Genomic DNA, 21,064 nt, shown 5'->3' on the forward strand with positions numbered 1-21,064 from the left:
TCCTTTTTTTTTTTTTTTATAATGTAGCCAGAATTGAAATTTCAACCACAGACTTATAAGACTCTTGCTAAGCCAATTAAAGCGAGCAAACTGGCAAGCTACAAGCAAATAAAAACAATACTAAATACATCCCATATTTATCCTGCACCAACCTATTTCTAACCATCTATAAATATTTTAGGAAACGGTAAATTAGAAGCAATTTAGTGTCATTAAAATAGATAATTGGCCTGTTAAGCGCAACAAACCAACTACTCGCAAAACTTACAAGAGGATCAAGTCATTAATCAGCGACTCGTTCTTATTTGGTGACTGTTTATATGGGTGCTGAGCAACAGACACGCATGAAAAATGTAAATTTTCAGAATGTAAATGCATGTTAATAGGTCCATTTTTATTAGTCACGGATGCTTATACCCATACAATGACATCTTTATCACTGGTTAGACCCACTTTACTGTATTTTCCATTCACGACTGCATTGCACTTTGCGGTTGTGTGTCAGCTTTTTTAATACAAAAGAGGTTTTAAGAGACCAAAGACGAAAGGAAATCTGAGTGTAATAAAATCCAAACCAGACAGAACTTGAAAGATGGCAAGAGACAATGAGCTTTGTGTCTGGGGCTTTTATTTTGTTACTTTGTCTTACATTCAAGTTGGCCTGGTCCCAGTCCAGACTTTATCTAACAGAGGGAACAAACACTATTCCCATAATGTTTGGACAGAATGTGCTTATAAAACCAATGTACATCCTTTTGTACATCACATAAATCCTACATCTGTTTCCATGATGCTGTATCATGACAATCAGCAACATAATAGAACTATGTTTTACTTTATTTCTCTGTCACCAACATTTACGGTAACTGTCTATATAAAGATTTATTTTTCTACTCTAAGTGAAATATGATTCTACAGAATGAAGGTGGCAATAGTTCAAGCATGCAACAGAATGTACAAAAATAAACGTTCTCTAAATGCCCCTAACATTAACATGAGGTCTTAGTTGTTTCTGGGCATGACAGTAGTGTTTGAACTAGTGGATCTTTTCCTCATTCTCTTAAAGCTTCATAAAAAGTCCATCCACATCATTTTCCGTACAGTATACTGGAGTCTATAGGAGTTAAAAAAAAACTAGAGGACAATCCTGAAGCAGGATGTGTCAGTCCCTGAGAAAAGGCAATGTAAATGTTCAACATGTAAGAGTTGTGCATGCTCATGAGCTTTTGCAGTTTGTGTTGAAGTCTGTTCTGTGCAGAGAGCCGATCGTTTTGTTTTGTTTGCTAATTCCATTTCAAAGACAATGACTGTCTGGTTTGCGTACATCAGTGATAAGTCTGCACACTAAAAACTAGAGGACTTTGATCCATTTTTTTTTCCTGTGAAAATTTTTATGTTTGTCTTCTCTTATAACACAGCAGCAGCCGTGTTCAGCTCTAGTTTGTAACTGTGTTTCAATAAACAGAATTAATGTACAGTTTGAAATTTCACATTGGGTAAATTTTGCAAAAAAGACTTTCTTTCCTTTTTTCTTTGTTGGCACAAAGAGTAAATGTGCACAGAAGGCCACGGACCATCTTTTTGCATTTAACTCATGTTCAGATGCAGCTGTTTAGTGCATCTTCTGAGATATTCTGATAAAGGTGGAAACATGTTTGATGGTACGAAAGGTTGTGTGGACTGATGACATCTCAGCAGCAACAGTGGTGCCTGCTGGTGACACAGTGGAGCCGAGATTATTTGATTCCAACCAGCTCATAAAAATGCACAAAATTTACATTTTAATTTTTGAGACTTTTCAAAAGTTTGCTTCAAATCTTTGCTTGATATTTTATACTAGTATAGAAATGTAGTCAGTTAATGGCAGGAAACTATCAGCACATCGTCATAGAACGACACAGACTCCAACACAAACTTCACATATGCACACAAGCACACAGATTCTACATATCAATGTTTTCACAAAAGGCTTTCACAAATGCTGTGGGCTACTTTTCTACCCTCCTTTTCAATTTTCTGGTCTTTGATTTCTTTTTCCACCTTTTTTTCCCAAGAACATCACTTAACAGATTATTGAAACGCTCCTCCTCCTCTTGCCTCTCTCTCTCGTCCTTGAACCAGGGTCCCCAGACCCCTCCATTATACTGAGGGTTGGAGCGGAGGTCTTTAGCCGGATAGCGTACCGGTACTGCTGTCTTGTTGTACTGCGCTAACCGCATTAGCATCTTCTTTACTATATGCGGGTACCGCTGAGATAAGTCCACTCTTTCATAAGGGTCGGCTGTGATGTTGAACAGCCAGACGGATTTACCCCGGTCCCAGCGGACGCGCTCATTGTGCCAGCGGTTGGTCAGTCGCTGGTTGGAAAAGGTCTGTGGCGGCACCCAGTCGCTGTAGCCGGGGACTCCAGTTAGGAGTTTCCAGTGGCCGACTCGCAGAGCTGCCTGGATGGCCGTGTTCCAGAGACCATACCCAGCTTTCCAAGAACCATTCTTGGCTTTGATATAAATTGGGTCAATGTTGTGAAGAATGTCCTGGCGAGGTGATGGGCGACCTTCACTAATTGCCTCCCAGACATCATACCCGTCCAGATTTAAATCTTCATCCAAAGTCCCTTCACCCAAAGTGACCAACGTGGGATACCAGTCAGTAATGTGGACCAAAGATCGACATTTTGTCCCTTTGTTCACCAAAAGGGGACTGTGAACAAAGCCCACAGCCCTGATACCCCCTTCCCAATACGTGGCTTTACTGCCCCTAAGAGGCCAGTTGCTTCCACCTGCCAATGGCTGGCCGCCATTGTCAGAGGAGTACACTATAACTGTGTTGTCATAATAACCGTAGCGTTTCAGTGCCAACGTGAGGTTGTGGATGGCTTCGTCAAGGCAAGACACCATGGCAGCATATTTTCGTCGATGCAAGTTTGGGATTCCCTTGTAGCGCTCGAGGTAGCGTGCAGGAACTTGCAGCGGGGAATGAACAGCCTGATAGGCCAAGTAGAGAAACAAAGGTTGTCTGCGAGGGTTGTGATGAGCTAAGATGCTGATAGCTTTTCGTGTAAACATCACAGTTGAATACATGCCACGGTCCTGCTCCCAAGCTGCCTCTTCCCCTTCATATAAATCGTAGCCGCACATTCCAGCCCCTTCACATTTATAGTGACTGTAGTAGTCTCCGCTTCCGAGCAGGGAACCAAAGAAAGTGTCAAAGCCTCGCTGCGTGGGCAGGCAGCCACGCTTGTAGAAGCCCAGGTGCCACTTGCCTACCATGTGTGTGGAATAACCTGCTTCCTTGAGTTTCTGGGGGAGGGTGACGTTGTCGAGGGGAAGGCAGTTGGGCTGGGTGGCTCGGATGATGGAGTGTTGAAGGCCCGTGTGGATCTGATACCTAGAAAATAGAGCACATGCAACGTCATTAGAAACTTTGGTAACATTTTATCTTTGAGCTTCATTACATAATGTTTGACTGTCTTTTCACAGAAAATCTGAGTTCAACATGTCTTCTACATGCAGGATTTGTGACATTACCAATACTCTGGAGCCAGTCAGGGTCTATTGTGCAACTTGCATAATAGATTAGACTTACATACTACTACTTTCACTAGTGGGTTGTGAAAACCAGGGGTGCAACTAACCATTCCTTTCAGTGTCATTTAATCTAATCTTTGTATCTCAATTAATTCAATAGTTGTTTGGTCTATACAAAGTCATGTCTCTTTTAATTCATGGTCAAAGGATATCCAGGATACTGTTATAGAATAGAAAACAAAAAGGAAAATAGTCAAATTTAAAAGGATGGAATAAGAAAAGTTTGTATTTTTGATTACAAAGTATCAAAATAGTTAAGTAAATGATATTTATTAAATGAACGTAATCAATGACTAATCTATTAACTGATTAATGGTGGAGGCTTTAATGCACAGGTGTCAAACATGCGGCCCAGGGGCCAAATCCAGCCTGCCAAAGGGTCCAATCTGGCCCTTGGGATGAATTTGTGTAATGCAAAAATTACACTAAGATATTAATCCTTTTAGTTCAAGTTCCACATTCAGAACAATTCAATCTCAGGTAGGTTATAATAACGTATAAATACTCACAATTCCAAATTTTTCTCTTTGTAAATGTAAATATTTTCATGTATTTACACTAAAACAAAGTATAGTATTTCAAAAATATCTGAATAACTTGAACAAATATGAACAACCTGAAATTTCTTAAGAGAAGTAAGTGCAATTTTAATAATATTCCACCTGTTACAAAATGTTTTGTGTATTTGTAGATCCACTGTGATCTGTAAGTAGTAATGTACATGTGGAAATGATCAATTGAAGCATAAGACTGTTAAAATTACACATTTTTTTCAGTTTGTTCATATTATTCACATTGTTTGAGAGGATAGTTTGTAGATGCAAACATCTTCATAATGTAATTTTACTTTTTTTCACTCTAAAACATAGAGAAAAATTTGGAGTTGACATTATTTATATATTATTATATTATAATTTTACTGGTTCGGCCCACTTCAGATCAAATTTAGCTGAATGTGGCCCCTGAACTAAAATGAGTTTGACACCCCTGCTCTAATGGAAAGCTGGTACCATTGCTGTTCTGGCACTGAAAAGACTATTAAAAGAGAAAGTAATATCATATTATCAACAGTTTTGACATGACCAATGGTAGCATATTTAGAGATTCTGAGGGAGATCAAATTATTATTCAATGATTATTCAATATTTCAGTTCTTTGGAACATAGTTGGAGGGGATCTTTAAAAACCTTAAAAGCCCTCCTCTGTATCCTTTACTTAAAAACTGGAAATAGTTGCACAACCATCTGCAAACTCTCCCCAGAATACATCTCTTCCGTATTAGCTTATAGAGTTAACATGCTACTGTATGACATTTCAATAAAATAATCTTAAAGCCGAATGAACCGCCAATGTAAGTTGACGAGATTTTTCCCCCACAGAGGATTCCTCTCATAGACCATTAGAAGGCACTAGGTCATCCAGTCACAGAGAGATTCATTGTATTGGAAATTACACACTGATGCATTATTCAATCTGACTCTAATTACAATGGAGCCGGTCCAAAGCAAATACATTTGAGCTGACAGAAGAGTGCTTATAGGCTGGCAATCCAAGTACAGGCTTATGTTGAAGTGATGTCTAACAGTGTAAGAGAGGAGGTGGATGTATAATAGTTGGTGGTGTGGGGAGGCCTGGAGCGAAAACAGAGGAGCTGTCAGTCAAAGCCACACAGGAAACAGAGTTGTGACCTGCGGCTAATGATGCTGTGGCAGCCATCTTGGCAGTAAGTTAACAGAACACTATTGATGAGCAGCTCTGATATGAACAGATATTCAGTGCAAGTACCTTCTAGTCCTAAACATCTTGTCATTTATGCAACTTTGACTGTTGATGTGACTAGATCTGCAGGAATTTATAGAGTTGTTAATGAAATGGACATGACTAATTACTGAATGACTGACAACGACACTGTTGATCAGTAGTCTTTGAGTAGGAGTAGAGCAGGGGTGTCAAACTCATTTTAGTTTCAGGGGCCACATTCACCCCAATATGATCTCAAGTGGGCCAGACCAGTAAAATAAAACAGTGAAAAAAGTAAAATTATATTATGAACAGGTTTACATCTACAAAAATCTAAATAACATGAACAACTAGAAACGTCTTCAGAAAAATAACTGCAATTTTAACAATATTATGGCTCAGATGATCAGTTTATCCTTTACACATGTGCATTCTAACTTACATTATAATTATAAATACACAAAACATTTAATAACAGGCAGAATATTGGTCAAATTGCATTTACTTATCTTAAGACATTTAAGGTTATTCACATTTTTTGTAAAATAACAGTTTTTTTAATATAAACATTTTCATGTAATTTTACTTTTTTACACTAAAACAAAGAGAAAATTTACTGTTTTCATTATTTATAGGTTTAATATGATAGTATTTTACTGGTCTGACCTACTTGATATCTAATTGGACTGTATGTGGAATCTGAATTAGAATGAATTTGACATCCTCGATTGTTAATATCTTCAGTGTAATTTTTGTATTTCACAAATTCATCCTACGGGCCAGATTGGACCCTTTGGTGGGCTGGATTTGCCCCACGGACCGCATTTTTGACACCTGTAGAGTAGGGGGTCACAAGATAAGGAACTCAGGAATTTGGCAAACTAAAAAACACACTTTTGAACAAATGTGCACAGAAAGGAGGTTTTTAATTTGTCTCTGATGACTTTAAATCAGTGTTTTTCAACCTTGGGGTCGGGATCCCACATGGGGTTGCCTGGAATTCAAATGGGGTCACCTGAAACTTCTAGTAATTGATAAAAATAAAAATAAAAAACTTACCAATAAAAAATATATGGTGAGTTGAGAGAAACAATCATAATACATAAAAGACATACTCTGAAGCTGAAATTGAAGCACTGTGGTACTGTTTATCTGTCAAATGTTCATTGTGGTTGGTTTCAGATGCTGCAGCTCTTTCATAATTCATAGTCTGATTTATTGTTTGTTCAGTATTAATGATCAGCCTTGTAAATCCAAGCTGGACTGACTGTACACATCCTGGCCAAAGAAAATAAAATTCTCACTTTGTGCAGTAATCTACACCTGGCTTTTCTGCCTCCGTCCATAACAATATACATTAGACTAAATGTCATCTAAAATTAACATATGTTTGCAACGTAGTGTAGAAAACTATTAGGTACATGATTAAAAACAAATTAATTTTAGTAAAAAAAAATTTCTCAGTTTTGAATGTCTGGGATTGCCAGAAAATTGTGATGTTAAAATGGGGTCACGAGCCAAAAAAGGTTGGGAACCACTGCTTTAAATAGAACATCGACTGCATTCAGGTCTAATTATCATTACACCATCATCTTTTTTGAGTAGTATTATTAGTTTTACTACTATTTCTTACATTCTATTGCACTACTGCTTTTCTTATGTTATTTGCTTATTTTATTCTTTTTTCTTTAATGGCGATTCACATTTCTGATCAGTCTTTACTGATTGGTGCAAGTCTCAATCATTTTAATAACCATTTTTAATCCACTTGTCTGCTTCATGAGTTTGTTTAAATCAAGTTTATAGTTTTATAATAGACTATTCACATAGTTTGTATCTGGCTACACATTGTGCCTTGTGCTCCATCTGGATACAATGTGCTGTATAAATAAAGTTTTGCTTATTTCCTTCTGCTCCTGCTTGAAGGAGTTCTTTTTCTCTTTCTTTTTTGTGATTGTCTACAGGTGTATTTACAATCAGAACTCTTTTTTTCGTACCTGAAGATCTCAAGTGTAATAGTGAAAACACTGAAAACATGCTCAGTGCCAGTAATGAGGAGATGACTTCCAGCTACTTCAAATGCAATCAATAAAAACAGGAATTGTGGGATTTGTGGCCTGACTTTAAAAGAGCCAACAAATATTCATTGAGAGTGTAACTGACTGTTTTTTGGCTCGCACCGAGGTGGTTCAGCTGGGATTTTGGAAGGAGCCGTCAGAATACCGGCACAATGAGCTCCAACTTCATTACTGTCTGACTCCACATGTCTGCGTTAAGTAAAATGTAAGACACCCAAGAGGACGGGAACCAACAAAGCCAAATGCCTCTTCACCTTCCTCCTCTTTAGACCTTCCCTGGCTCTCTCCTGAGGCTAGTGGTCCTCAGTCAAGTTGTCACAGAGAAGAGGGAGTGAGAATAACTGCCTGGTTTAGATTTACAGAAAGAAGGGTTAAGCTGGAGGAGAACCCGAGGGCGGTCAGGCTTAGCAAACCTTCACTCCCAATGAAGAATGCGAAATCCTTCAAGGTTTACACCATCGTGCGGTGAGTGTAACATTCCAAAAACGGTAATAAACTCAGTGATTTACAGCTACAGAGTCCCTTCCTCAACAAAAACAATACACCGACACACATTTCCCCATGAAATCACAGACTGCAACTGCAAACAGATACACACTCCCCTCTGTGAAGCACAGCTGGCCCGACTATCAACTTTATAGGTGCTTTTGTTTCACTAGGATGAAGTTTACCCTACCTTTGAACAATATACAGAGATGTGTAATATCATCAGACTGAGCAGTATCTCAATAAAAACAAATAAAACTATACTTCATATTGTTTTATTTGTTTCCACGAAGAGGCTTTGGGTTCAACTTCTAGTAAAAATCTGTTTTATTTTTCAGTAAATAAAACATTTTGAATTTTGAGGCTTCTGTTTTTAACGCAACAGTAACCTTCCTTAACCCATAAAGACCCAGTGCTACTTTTGTGGCAGTTCCCAAATGATTTTTCCTCTAGATTTAACATTTCTTAAATGATTTAACACCACTTATTATAAAATAATTCTCAAATTTTTGCATTTTCCTATAAAAAGCTGGTATTTTCCAATATTTAATGTATTGATAGTGTAGATGTTAATAAAACCCCAGATTAAAGCTGATGGTTATTGTATCAAAAACAGAGAAAACTGAATAAAAAAGTGACTTTTTTTGTAAAATATATCATTAACTATATCTCCATCCACAGTCATTTATTAAATGCTATGGGTTTTACTGGTGATTAATGTAGTAGAAGATGATGCTGTTTCCACGGTAACTACGCAGCCTCTGAACATCCAAATGCTAATTTGATGACCATGAAAAGATGACAAACTGCATTTTACAACAATTATTTACATGTATTGATAGGATTAGTGGTTCAACAGGTATTAAACTGTTTAGATCAGTAGATGATTTTGGTCAGTGGTGGATGTTTGGGTCTTTATGGGTTAAAATAATTCTGCATATGAGGAAAATCAGCAACATGTGATGACTTAGATCAACATTGTAATGATAATATGATGTGCGGTCTAGCTGATGGCCAAGTGGTGTGAACGCAGCAGGATCTGTATCAGCTCAGACTGAATGGTCTAATATGTCAATGCAAGATGAGTAAAGTGAGTGATGTGTATTAATCATTGTGTTTGAGGCAGGCTTTGTGTGTTTCTAATGAATGTTCCCATTAAATTGATGATAAAAACGTGTTCTATCAGCCCCTAGAGATCAATAAAAAAAAAAAAAAAATCTCAATTTAATAATATGATTTCTATTGGGACTACTCTGCATAGTGTAAGCAAGTTTATTCACTAACTATGGCTGGGGTTGGTCTACATGTATCCATCACATAAAAAAAAGTATCTTTAACACTTAAATACCTAATACTATTTTTGTGGCAACTTCCAAATAATTTTTTTCTCTCTACTTAAACATTTTAATGTGATTTATCATCATTTAAGATATGCATTTCCGGTTGCATTTTGTACTTATCCGTGAAAATCAGGTATTTTGTAGATAAAAAGCTCACAGTAAATTCTAAGGTTATTACATCAAAAAAGAGGTAACAGAATAATAAAAAAAAAATGTATACAATATATCATTAACTAATATAAAAACAACTGTGTACAACCACTGTTATTTGTCAAACTACATGGGTTTTACTGGTGAGTAACTGTTACAGAAGATGCCTCTGAACGTCCAAATGGGTGATGTATCTGATGACCATGAAAAGTTGAGAAACTGGATTTTACTTGAATTATTAACAAGTATTAATAGGATTAGCAGATCATAAAGTATTAAACTTTTTACATCCGTAGATGCTTTAGGTTACTGGCAGCTATTTGGGTCTTTTAGAGTCAACTTAGATCATAGAGTGTACATGCTTTTTTGTGGCCAGTAGTTTGTGATTTGAGCAGGAACTGACCATATTTGGGCAAAAGGTGCAGGACTATGGGAGCCTGAGGGGTCAGAGATTAGCTGTGTGATAGTGCAGTAATTCTGTAAAGTAGTACCAGTACTACATAATAGAATGGTTTTACATTCTTGTTTGAATGTATTTACCACAACTACAGTCAAACTCTCAAACACGAGAAAACATGCCTCATTAAATAAACTGAAAAACTCTGAAAGTCCAACTCAGCAGATGTCATACAAACCTGTCAATCAAAACCTGACACGGCAGACATAGAGACTTCTATCTGACCTGAGATCTTATTAAAGGAGGAAAAGTTTAGTGATGAATCACTAGATTATTCATTAGAGACTGGAATGGCTTCTGGGAAATAAAGATTGACTTAGTACTTTATAGAGAACTCCAGTGTTAGTCAATGGGAGCCATGGCTTTTTTGAGCTCCCCCCAGAGCTCATCAGTGGTATTACATCTTAGACATTCTTCAGCATTGGCTTTCTGGAGTGGAGGTCCTTGCCCTTTTATTTGGACAAGCAGCACTGTACCCATGGTGCCACTGTACAATCGTATGACAAGTAGAACTTGTCTGCCACCACTATCCATGTGTAAAGTACCATTTAATCATGCATTGTGCAGGTAATAATTTGAGCCAACATGCGAGGAATGAAGGGAAGAGCATGTATTTGTTTGGCCTGTCAAGCATGATTAAATTCATACAGCGGTAGTGAACTGCAGCCTTCACATTGTAGGATCGTCTGGTAGCAGTAGAAATGTCATGAACGGCAGCATAACCACCAGTGTTGGGCAAATAACTTCTAAAAGAGTAATTAGTTATAGTTACCAATTACTTTTCCAAAAAAGTAATAGAATTAGTAACAGAATTACTCCTTCATAAATGTAATTAGTTACCCGGGAAAGTAATTATTGCATTAGTTTTTTGAAAAACCTTCAAACATGTAAAAGGAAACAGATTTTTGAGCGTGTTTCATGGCCCGTTGCATAGAGTAGAACAGCAGACAGGTACTTCATACCATTACTTTAGTGAGGCTGGGGTCCACCACATGAATGCATATCTGCATTTATAGGAAGAACATGCTCCTCCAGTTAATTCCACATCTCCACTTTTTCCAGTTGCTCGTCCTGGATGCAGCAGTAAATGTCTTCAGTCCAGTCAGTCGGACTATCACTGGTAACTCCTCCCCTAAATTAGCTGCGCACGTAGCTGCGTTCAAGTGCATGGTGTGTGCTGCGGACAACTCAAACTCAGAGATGTCATTAGTCGTTCAGGTGAAGGTAGTGTGGACAACTCAGACTCATGTGACACACAGGTGAAGCATGAAGGCAGTGTGGGTAATTTCAATATAAGAACGGATCGTAAATGAACGGCTCACAACGAATAGGTTATCGTTCACTTAAAAGAGCCGTTCAAAAGTGTCGACTCGTCCGCAAACGTCACATCTCTCGTGCCTGGTTGAGCGAGCCAGGACGGATAAAATCACCCAGAATACCTGACAACAATTGGAAACGGACATAAAACTGTGCCTAGTAGATCGTCAGGTAATGTTTCTATTCATTTGGCGAGTTTGGTGGCGATTGGGCCTGTGAAGGCTGAGGAAAACCCGTACAAACGCCCTTCCCTGCTGCAACATCGGGACACGGGACACGCGTCGGACACAGAACGTCCATTATAGTAGGATATAACAGGGTAATGAAGCAAATGGTGCCATCTAACCACAACAAACAGTCACTGTACCCTCTCTACACAAATACATCATTGAGTTTGCAGTACAGTAGGCAGGCCATAGGACCTGGACCAAGCAATTTCCTGGGTGGAAAAGCTGACCACTGACCCACCTCCTCAACCAGTCGGATTTAATGCCCGCTGAAACTGGCAACCACACTCTGTGAAAATCTGAGGGTAAAGCTGTTTGTACTCTAGGGAGAATCCCACAGTCTGTATTGCACTGGGCCACATTAAAACACAATGCCATCTGTGGCTGATGCCTCCAAAACTTTTGGAAATGACTTCGGAAATTGTAGTGTTTACAACTTGGCAAAAATTATTCCCACATATTTCAAAATGGGTTCCCAGGACTTTTAAAATGTTAAACTCTTGAGGATAATAACACAGCACAAATCCAAATCTGATACCTCTATTCACTGCAAAGTCTTTGGGGTCAGGTCGGTGAATTCACAATGAGACCACACTAGCCCTGATGGGAGCCAAGAGAGAGCGAGGCTTGGTTTCATATGGCAAAGGGAAGAATGTCTTGTCACTTGGTGGTCTAGGCAGGGGGAGCCTGAAACCCAACAAACATGCACATAGGGGGATAAAGGAGGCTTTGTTGATCTGTCATTACGCGACGCAAAATAAATGCAATGGACAACGAAAAGGAGAAAAATAAAGAAAAAACACAGAGGCAACATGTGTTTGTGGGTAAAACAACAACATCAACAAGCTGAGGAGGTAAACTGAGCCTGGCACTGGAATGTGACTTTAAAAGAAAGACATAAAGAACCATGTTTACACCATCCAACATTTTATTACAAAAACCCAAATAATATATAATTAACTCAATAAAGAATGGGTACTTGTAAAACTTTGCTCTCCATAATCTTTCCAGAACCAAAGTACATGGTAAAATTTGCCCCGTTATTTGCCCTTAACGGTCTATAAAGCTACTTCTGGATGTAATACGCTTCATTATCTCCGCCTTTGTCTTCATATACATTCAGTTTAAAGGACAAAGTTTTTCCAACTTCTCTCTTTCGCTCCTTTTATTATTTGTCAAGGAGTTTTGCGTGGAAAAGCACCTATAAGACTTTACAAGACGCATTCATGCAGATTTATTAATACATGTATGTGTTCGCAAGTTTAAAATGTGACCCCTTAAGAGCCCCAGTTGCTGCTCCTACAACTTCTGAAGGTTCGGTGGTGTTCACATACCAAAAGGTTACAGGCGTGTAATGAGAATGTCATGCTAAGTGCAGTCTGTGATCCCTCCACAAATCAGTCAAACCTGCCCCAGGTCCTGACGGAGAATGGTACAAGGTGGAGCGCAAGGGCTTTCAAAGTATCCCTGCGTTGTTTCTCTTTGACATGGAGGGGCACAGGGGGGGTCTAACAAGGCGACTAGGTCTCGGTTGTGGAGGTTTTGGAGCACCTGAAGGACAGTTCTAGGTCTTTAGTATTTATGGGGCCTTAAAATAATGACTGTAGTAACTACTGCCCTCTGGAGATCTTCTCTCCTTCCCAGCAGCCCCTACTGATTTATAACGTCTTATAAAGCATAACGTTAAAACAAAGCAGGGCACAAATGGGCAGGAACAGCACGCACGCCAAAGCTCAGGAGTCAGGTATCTCTGAATCCTTTATCCAGTGCGGAATAAATCGATGTGCATGCGGTGAAATATTTGTAGCAGACAGGCACTCACTCCCATATCTTATCAAGCCTAGAGCGTAGATGCATTCCTGCACTAAAAGACCAATAATCACTTTCTTCTCTGGTCACTCTAACTTCGGTCTATTTACACAAGCACTGAGCCAAAAGACCAACAAATCACACACACCATTAAACTTAAAATTACTGTACAATTGCCACAGACCCACAAGAACAAGTGCAATGGCCACTTCTGCAGCCACTGAGGTTGTGGAGGTTTCCAAACAGACCTGCCGTCCAGGCCAGGCCTTCTGTTGTATTACTGCTCCACGTCCTCCACACATATGGTTCAAATAACCAGTCTCATTTTGGGCGCTCTGCGTTTAATCAAAGTCAGCTCTGCAGCAGTTTGTCTTACTTAGCTCTTCCTTTCAGGAGGATCTTCATTTGCTATTGTTGTGCACATCTCCTAGAGTTTCTGCTTGCATGCTTATATATTCTTTATTTTACACACTCCTGCAGGTAGTAGTTAGGTTTTTAAAGACTTTTGTTTTTACAAATAAACAACCCTCTGCTTTTCCAAAAACCCTGCTTATTTATCACTTGAAATGTCAAACTGCTCAACGTAACTCAGAGATAAACTAGAGTGGGATGAATGTTGTAAGTGAAAGAGTGACAGATCACTGAAACAACAATAGGAGGGGTGACTACGAGGCAAAGAGGAGTTGGAGATAAGTGTGGACAGATGGGAAGTGTGTGAAGAAGTAGGAGAAGGAGTAACCAAGGCTGAGGAGCTGCTTGAAAAGGAGCTGCTATAAGCAAACAAACGAACCCACTCCCCTTGTGGTTTTCGACCAGATTTAGATCCAGAGGGCTATAATGTAAGAGCGCAGTGTTGGAGGATGACAGAAGAGCTTTTGGAACACTGCCACTATCCTAACACAAGGTCTGCTGCTTGTCCCCTCGAGACCCTGAAACTCATTCTTCATCTTTTGTTTGTTGATGGATGGTAGGTCATTTACTGATGGAGGGGACCGATAATAAAACTAGTGCTGTACAATATATTGTTTCACCATCGTCAGCATGATGTGAGCTTGTGTAATATTCACATTGCAGGAGCAAAATGTCACAGAGAAATTAGCCCGAACACGTCATCCTACAACTTTGTTGCTGTTTGATACAATTGGAAAAGTCACACGGTTCTCATTTTCCATGACTAATCTACAAGAGAAGTCTGTCTGTGAGAATATAATTTACTCCAATTTAAGGGTACTTGAGTGCGATATTGCAAGTGCTTAGCATGCATTCTTGATCAGTTTATGATTTTTTTCCCCAAATGGACCTATTCAGGTCTAGGAATGGGTAACGTTAGGACTTTAATTAATACCAAAACCAACATTGATACAGTTTATCTGTACCAGTGCTGTACTGGTCTCTATAATTTGGTGCAAAATATAAAGGTATGGAATTAGATTTTCAACAGTTGTTTTATCACTGCTGCTATTTATTGCCTAATGGTACCTAATCTAAAAAGAGTCCACCATAGTGAAGGACAGGAAATCTTTTTCATTTAATTTGCCAATGGCCCTTATTTCCTGCGTCATCTTCCCTTGCTTCACAAATTGGAGAATTTTAATGGTAGAGATGAAACCGAAGCAGTGTTGTCATTTAACAACTAAAACTTATTTTTACGTTGAGTTGACAGGGTTTCAGTCAGAACTGAGACGTTGCACTGAAGACATATGACTGCTGACATTCACTAAAGCAGTCAAACACACTCCACTGCTTTAGGTTTATACTATGTTTTATGTGCAAGTGTTTCATTACATTACTAGTGTTTCTTTGTTTGCTTTCTGCTACAGTTCTGCACATGTTGCACTTAGCTTCATTCTTGTTTTATGCTTTCAGCCATAAATGATTGTACACACATGTCCAAGACACACACATACTGTATGTAGCATCATTGCAGAATGTCAAACACCTAATGTCATCATGGTCAAAATGACAAATAACAGCTTTCAATTCACCACTAACACAAAAAAGAACAACACACCAATATGAATACCACTTGGCCATGAACCTTATAGGTAGTCCAACTGGGTACAGGTATAAAAATGACCAGTACTTGGTGCATATCCCCATCAAGGTCATCAGGTACATACACTACAAACAAAAACTTAAGGATATTTTTAATTTTTGGGCTATTTTTTTTCAGTTAGGATTCTTGCACATTGTGTTTTACTCTTTTGTGTGTGAACTGAATTGAAACATATTTTTAATGACCAGATGTAGTTTTATTTACAGGGTGGGGAAGCAAAATTTACAATATTTTGAGGCAGGGATTGAAAGACAGTGTATGACCAATTAGTTTATTCAAAGTCATGAGAATTTATTTGCCACAAGAAAATTTACATAAAAGAAAATGTTTTTATTCTACACTACCAGGCAAAAGTTTGGACTCACCTGGTTTTTCTTTATTTTTATGACTATTTCCATTGTAGATTCTCACTGAAGGCATCAGAACTATGAATAAACACATATGGAATTATGTAGTTTAAAAAGGTGTGACAAAACTCAAAGCATGTTTTATATTTTAGATTCTTCAAAATAGCCACATTTTGCCTTTATTACTGCTTTGTGCATTCTTGGCATTCTCTCGATGAGCTTCATGAGGTAATCACCTGAAATGTTTTCCAAAAGTCTGGAAGGAGTTCCAAATGATGCTGAGCACTTGTTGGCCATCTGTGGTCCATATCATGTCATTTAAGTAAGAAGGTGAGTCCAAACTTTTGCCTGGTAGTGTATGTGTCCTCCATCTTTCTCAATAACTGTCTTCACACGCTTCCTGAAACTTGCGCAAGTGTTCCTCAAATATTTGGGTGACAACTTCTCCCATTCTTCTTTAATAGTATCTTCCAGACTTTCTCGTAATAGTTTTGCTCATAGTCATTCTCTTCTTTCCATTATAAACAGTCTTTATGGACACTCCAACTATTAATGAAATCTCCTTTGGTGTGACGAGTGCATTCAGCAAATCACACACTCTTTGACGTTTGCTTTCCTGATTACTCATATGGGCAAAAGTTTCTGAAAAGGTATGGATAATAGTGTTAGGTATGGTTATGACATCAATATATGTTTGGTTTCACAACAATTGACGTAGTGTCTGCTGAGAAACAACAACTAAATGTTCATTGTAAATTTTGCTTCCCCGCCCTGTACAAATGACAACAACAATGACCAAAAAAAAAAATTATCCTTAACTTTTTGTTTGTAGTGTATACTTCACTACCTCTAGGTATGTGCAGGGTATCAACAAAAAGTCAACGTAATTGAGGCAGAAAGTTTCTCTAGTGGTAGCAAAAGTGAAGATATGTGACATTTTCATGATTTTATTCATGTAAGTTAGATAATGTGAAGTTCTTGTTGTTAATGTCATTATTTTCCCATTATCATGTAGCCCTAAATAAGACTTTGTTTTATTTTAGATCAGGTTTTTTGTTTCTTGATCAGAGAGACCATAACTCAAACACCTGTGTCCAGCTAAAGAGGCTGGGTGGATGTAAGTGTGGAGCCCAAATTAAAGCCACCTGAATGGTATATACACAAATGTTTGAAATGTAAATGAAAACATAAAAGGAACTGCAATTTACTGGTATTTACCATAATCCTCCCTGCGGGTCTGAGGCTGACCATGACTGAAGATAAAGGGTGCAAAGATTAGAGGTTCAGCTACCGATTCCTGCCGTGTCTATAATGTATGGAACATGTCTGGGTCCACATGTTGGATTTGTCTAGACAGGTAAAATGACACGGCTGACACACACACAGACATCCATCACTGACACTCCACGAGCGTGTTGACGAAATGACAAAGGAACTCCATCATCCAACCGAAGTGGCAAAGTTTCACAAGTATGTTTTTTTGTTTAATGTATGCATTCCTGATACATATTTAGCATTTTTTAGTTTTAGAGGTCGCCTGAGGTGCCCTTACCCTTTGGCTTTCCACGTTTTTTGAGTAAAAACCTCAGTAGGGGAGCGTTAGAATTGAAGAGCAAGGATGACCATGAACTTGACTTTAAGCTTTTAATCTCATCAGTGCAGCCTCGACAAAACAAGTCAAAAATTTTCTGTTGCCTCTGTTTAGTGGAAACTTTTTTTTGTTCGGCTCCTGTTACTGGAAGGTTAAAGTGCTTTGTTACGGTTCCAACAACAGCTGTACACAACCGCTGCTCTAAATCTGCCAGCTCGGTTTTATCTCCTCTAGTCTGAATTTGGAGATCATATCAGGTTCCAGAGGCCATGTCTCAACAAGTTTGTAAAACTTAAACCAACTCTAGCCGTTTTTGACATGGCTTGTATTTTTTCCATATGGATTAATTCTGACCACATTTCGTCATCGTAAGAGTTTACATGCAGTGCAATATACTCCGCTGCAGCTGCCAGCGCATGCAGAGAACACCCAGGACATCAACTGCAGAGATATTAAAAACAGGCCTGATTCATCTGTCAGTGTCAGTCCCTTCAAATCTTGCTGATGATGATATTGTACAGCTTTGGATGCACCTCAGTACATTCTTGAAAACTTTGGTAACTAAAATGACTATTTAACTGTAACATTAGAGGCAGCGTCGAAGGAGTAAGTTCCGCCTCAACAACATCTCATCAACAGAACGCCAACCCTAAATCCAACAATCAATGAAATTTCAAAAAAGGTAGCATTTCTCAAATTTCAAGTCAAATCACATTACATTTATTGATTTGGCTCCAGTACAAACAGTATGTACTTTTTGTGAGATTTTATCCAAATGAATAAATATACTGTGATTTAACTTGAAGATTTTTAAGGTGTGTTATCTTTTTTTTTTTTTTTTTTACAGTTTTTTTTAATTATAGGAAGCATGTCTGCCATAAACAATTTGCTGCATAGAATCAGCATTACAGCATTCATACAAGTTTCGACATATTCTGATTTAGTGATTTTCATGTAAATACATAAACATTGTAAAGTTTAATGTTAGGCCTGAAGTCGTATGAAAGCTTCTGTACCTAAGATGTTCATTTACGTCAAATTGAAAGTGCAAAAGTAGTCATTACTTAAATTTGACATGGTTAGGATTGAAGATTCAATAACCTTTTGTTGTTTTTTTCTGTCACATCTTCTGACTACACATCGAAACAAAGACTGTAATTGATGCTTTAAATGCCCTACATTAGCAGTTCCAATACTATATTCCGATATAGTAATATACAATATATAATATACAAATACTATAGGTTCCAATACTATGCATTTTATTTAGAGCTGCACAATATATCATTTGAGCATCGTCATCGCAATGTACGTATACGCAATAGTCACCTTGCAGGTCCTGCAATGTAGGAGGCCAACGAACTCTATGTGTTCTCATCTAATTTCCACCTGGGTACCTGACACATTCTGCGCACAGCGATCCACCAATCACAAGGATTTTTAATCAGTTTACCAAAGCAGACCACGCCCCTGCACATGGAGTGAGTCTCTGGTAATAACACTGAAAAATGAGCAACGAATAAGAGAAAATCACTGAAAGCTTAGACTTGGTGCCAAAAAGAAAAGTAATGTCAGTTATCTGGAATTATTTCGAGTACAAGAAGAATGATATTAAAACACATGTTCTGTGTCCATAGTGCCTTGTACCTGTCGCCACAATGAGAGGAAACACAGCTAATTTGTTTGACCATTTATGTCGGCACCACACAGCTATTATATCCTCCTGAGGACTTTTTCATATCGCAATATATATTGCAGGGTTAAAAAAAATTGCAATGTCAGTTTTTTCCAATATCGTGCAGCCCTAATTTTATTATTTTAGTTCCAATTTATATACAATCATCATCAAACCTGTACTCTGTAGCAGTTTGAGATTCTGCTGAATGAAAAGGGCTTTATAAATGCAATTTATAATAATAATAATAATAATAATAATAATAATAATAATAATAATTATTATTATTATTATTATTATTATTATTATTATTATTATTGTCCTGCTGTTGCAACAATGCAACATTCTGGGGCAATAAAGGCATTATCTTGTCTTGTCTTATTTACCTCCTCACCCTCACTGTCTCATCTGATTAGATGGACCCCCTCATGTGCCCCCACCCTATTCCATCTTTACAGACTAGAACTACAGCCACAAACAGGCGTCCATCAGTCCTGGTGCATCTACAGCCTGTCTGTCCATGGCAGTGGATCTCTCCTTTACTGTGGTTCTCCCCAAGGTTTCTCTTTTCCCACTGGGTTTTTGGAGTTTTTTCTTACCAAGAAGGAGGGTCTAAGGGCAGGGGATGCCCGGGACATTAGTCCATTTCCTTCATCTACTGTTTATTTAACTGTTGTTTGTTTTCATATCCAACTAATTCTGCAAAGCCCTGTGAGGCAACCTTGTTGTGATATAGGGCTCTAGAAATTACATTGAACTGAGTTGAATTTGTCCATCAACAGCACCAATTTGCACTTTTTTGAGTTGGTTTATGTGAAGTTTGGGCCTTTTAATGATTTTAGAAGTTATTTAAGAGCAGAAGATGGAAGTAAAATTGAAAATACCACAGTTTAGAAACACTCTATTACAAATCTAAAGGCTAACTACGTATTGTCAGCAAAGATGTTCCTTAAAGTCTTGCATGTAGAAGTACTCGCTATGTTACACTAACACACATATGTAAGACTATTTTAAAGTGCTAGTTCCTCAGTATGGAGCCAATGTTAGATACTAGTAGTCTAAGTATTTGTATAGTCCTGCTTACTTTAGGCTAATTGAAATAATGTCTATCTAACATTTAACCCATAAAGACCCAGTGTTACGTTTATGGCAGTTCCCAAATGCATTTTTCTCTCCATTTACCCTTTCTTAAGTTATTTATCATCATTTAGTATAATATCTTCTGTATTTTGCATTTTTTTCAGTGAAAATCAAGTATTTTCCAATAGCTAATTTACTGATCATGTAGATGTTTATCGAAGCTCAGATTAAAGTTGAAATTTATTACATCAGAAGCAAAGAAAACTGAAGAAAAGTGACTTTTTTCAGCAAATACATCATTAACTAAACATAAACAAAGTGCCTCCATCCACTGTCAATTATTAAACTCCATGGATTTTACTGGTGAATCAATGTTGTAGAAGATGACGGTGTTTCCACGTTCACTACGGAGCCTCTGAACGTCCAAATGGGTCATATCTGATGACCGTGAAAAGATGACAAACTGTTTTTTACACCAATTATTTAGATGTAGTGATAGGATTAGTGGATCAACAAGTAATAAACATTTTAGATCAACAGATGATTTTGATCATGGGTGGATATTGGGGTCTTTATGAGTTAAAGATGAATGACCAAGGGATCAAAAGTAGATATTGCTTAAGAAAAATAAAGTTTGGGATCTTCTGTCAACATCTAAAAGTTCACAAGTAACTAAAATTAACCTATATTTCACAACCCAACATTACAATAGTAGTATTTGTGATCACTTATTCTGCATTAAATAGCAGAAAACTAATGGCAGTACGGGCTTTTCCATATGAAAGCATTATTTCTCACTCCTTTGAACAGGTGTTGTGTTACAGCCGTTAAAATCTGTGTTTCATGGATTTTCAACAGGCTTTTCCTGAAACCATTTCTCTTATTAAAATAATGACAGCCGTCTCCACCATCAGTGACTGGATGGACATATGTGGCTCCTTTGGTTTGGCCTCAGGATGTTTATTCTGACCTTAAAGCCCTGCAGGTATTTTTAGAAGTTTATGAAGCAGCTCAGCCTGTCCATCTGGGTGACAGTATGAACAGCCCACAGCAAACATGTCCTACCATCGTAAAAACAGGAAGGGAAGACCTAATGATGAAATCTGATTACATGGACGGGGCAT

At 38.0% G+C, this 21,064-nt stretch overlaps 1 protein-coding gene across 1 annotated transcript in view; it reads right to left on the bottom strand.

Annotated features, from left to right (window-relative positions):
• Nucleotides 1-611: 611 nt before the first annotated feature.
• The window catches only part of arsj (arylsulfatase family, member J), a 28,457-nt gene continuing 8,004 nt past the window's right edge, over nucleotides 612-21,064 (bottom strand). Inside the window, exon 2 of the mRNA XM_030162932.1 lies at nucleotides 612-3,387. Coding sequence (XP_030018792.1) covers nucleotides 1,989-3,387 — 1,399 coding nt within the window. The 3' untranslated portion in view covers nucleotides 612-1,988. The remainder of the gene's footprint in view (nucleotides 3,388-21,064) is intronic.

This window comes from Sphaeramia orbicularis, chromosome 18, assembly GCF_902148855.1.
Source record: "Sphaeramia orbicularis chromosome 18, fSphaOr1.1, whole genome shotgun sequence".
Classification (NCBI taxonomy): Eukaryota; Metazoa; Chordata; class Actinopteri; order Kurtiformes; family Apogonidae; genus Sphaeramia; species Sphaeramia orbicularis.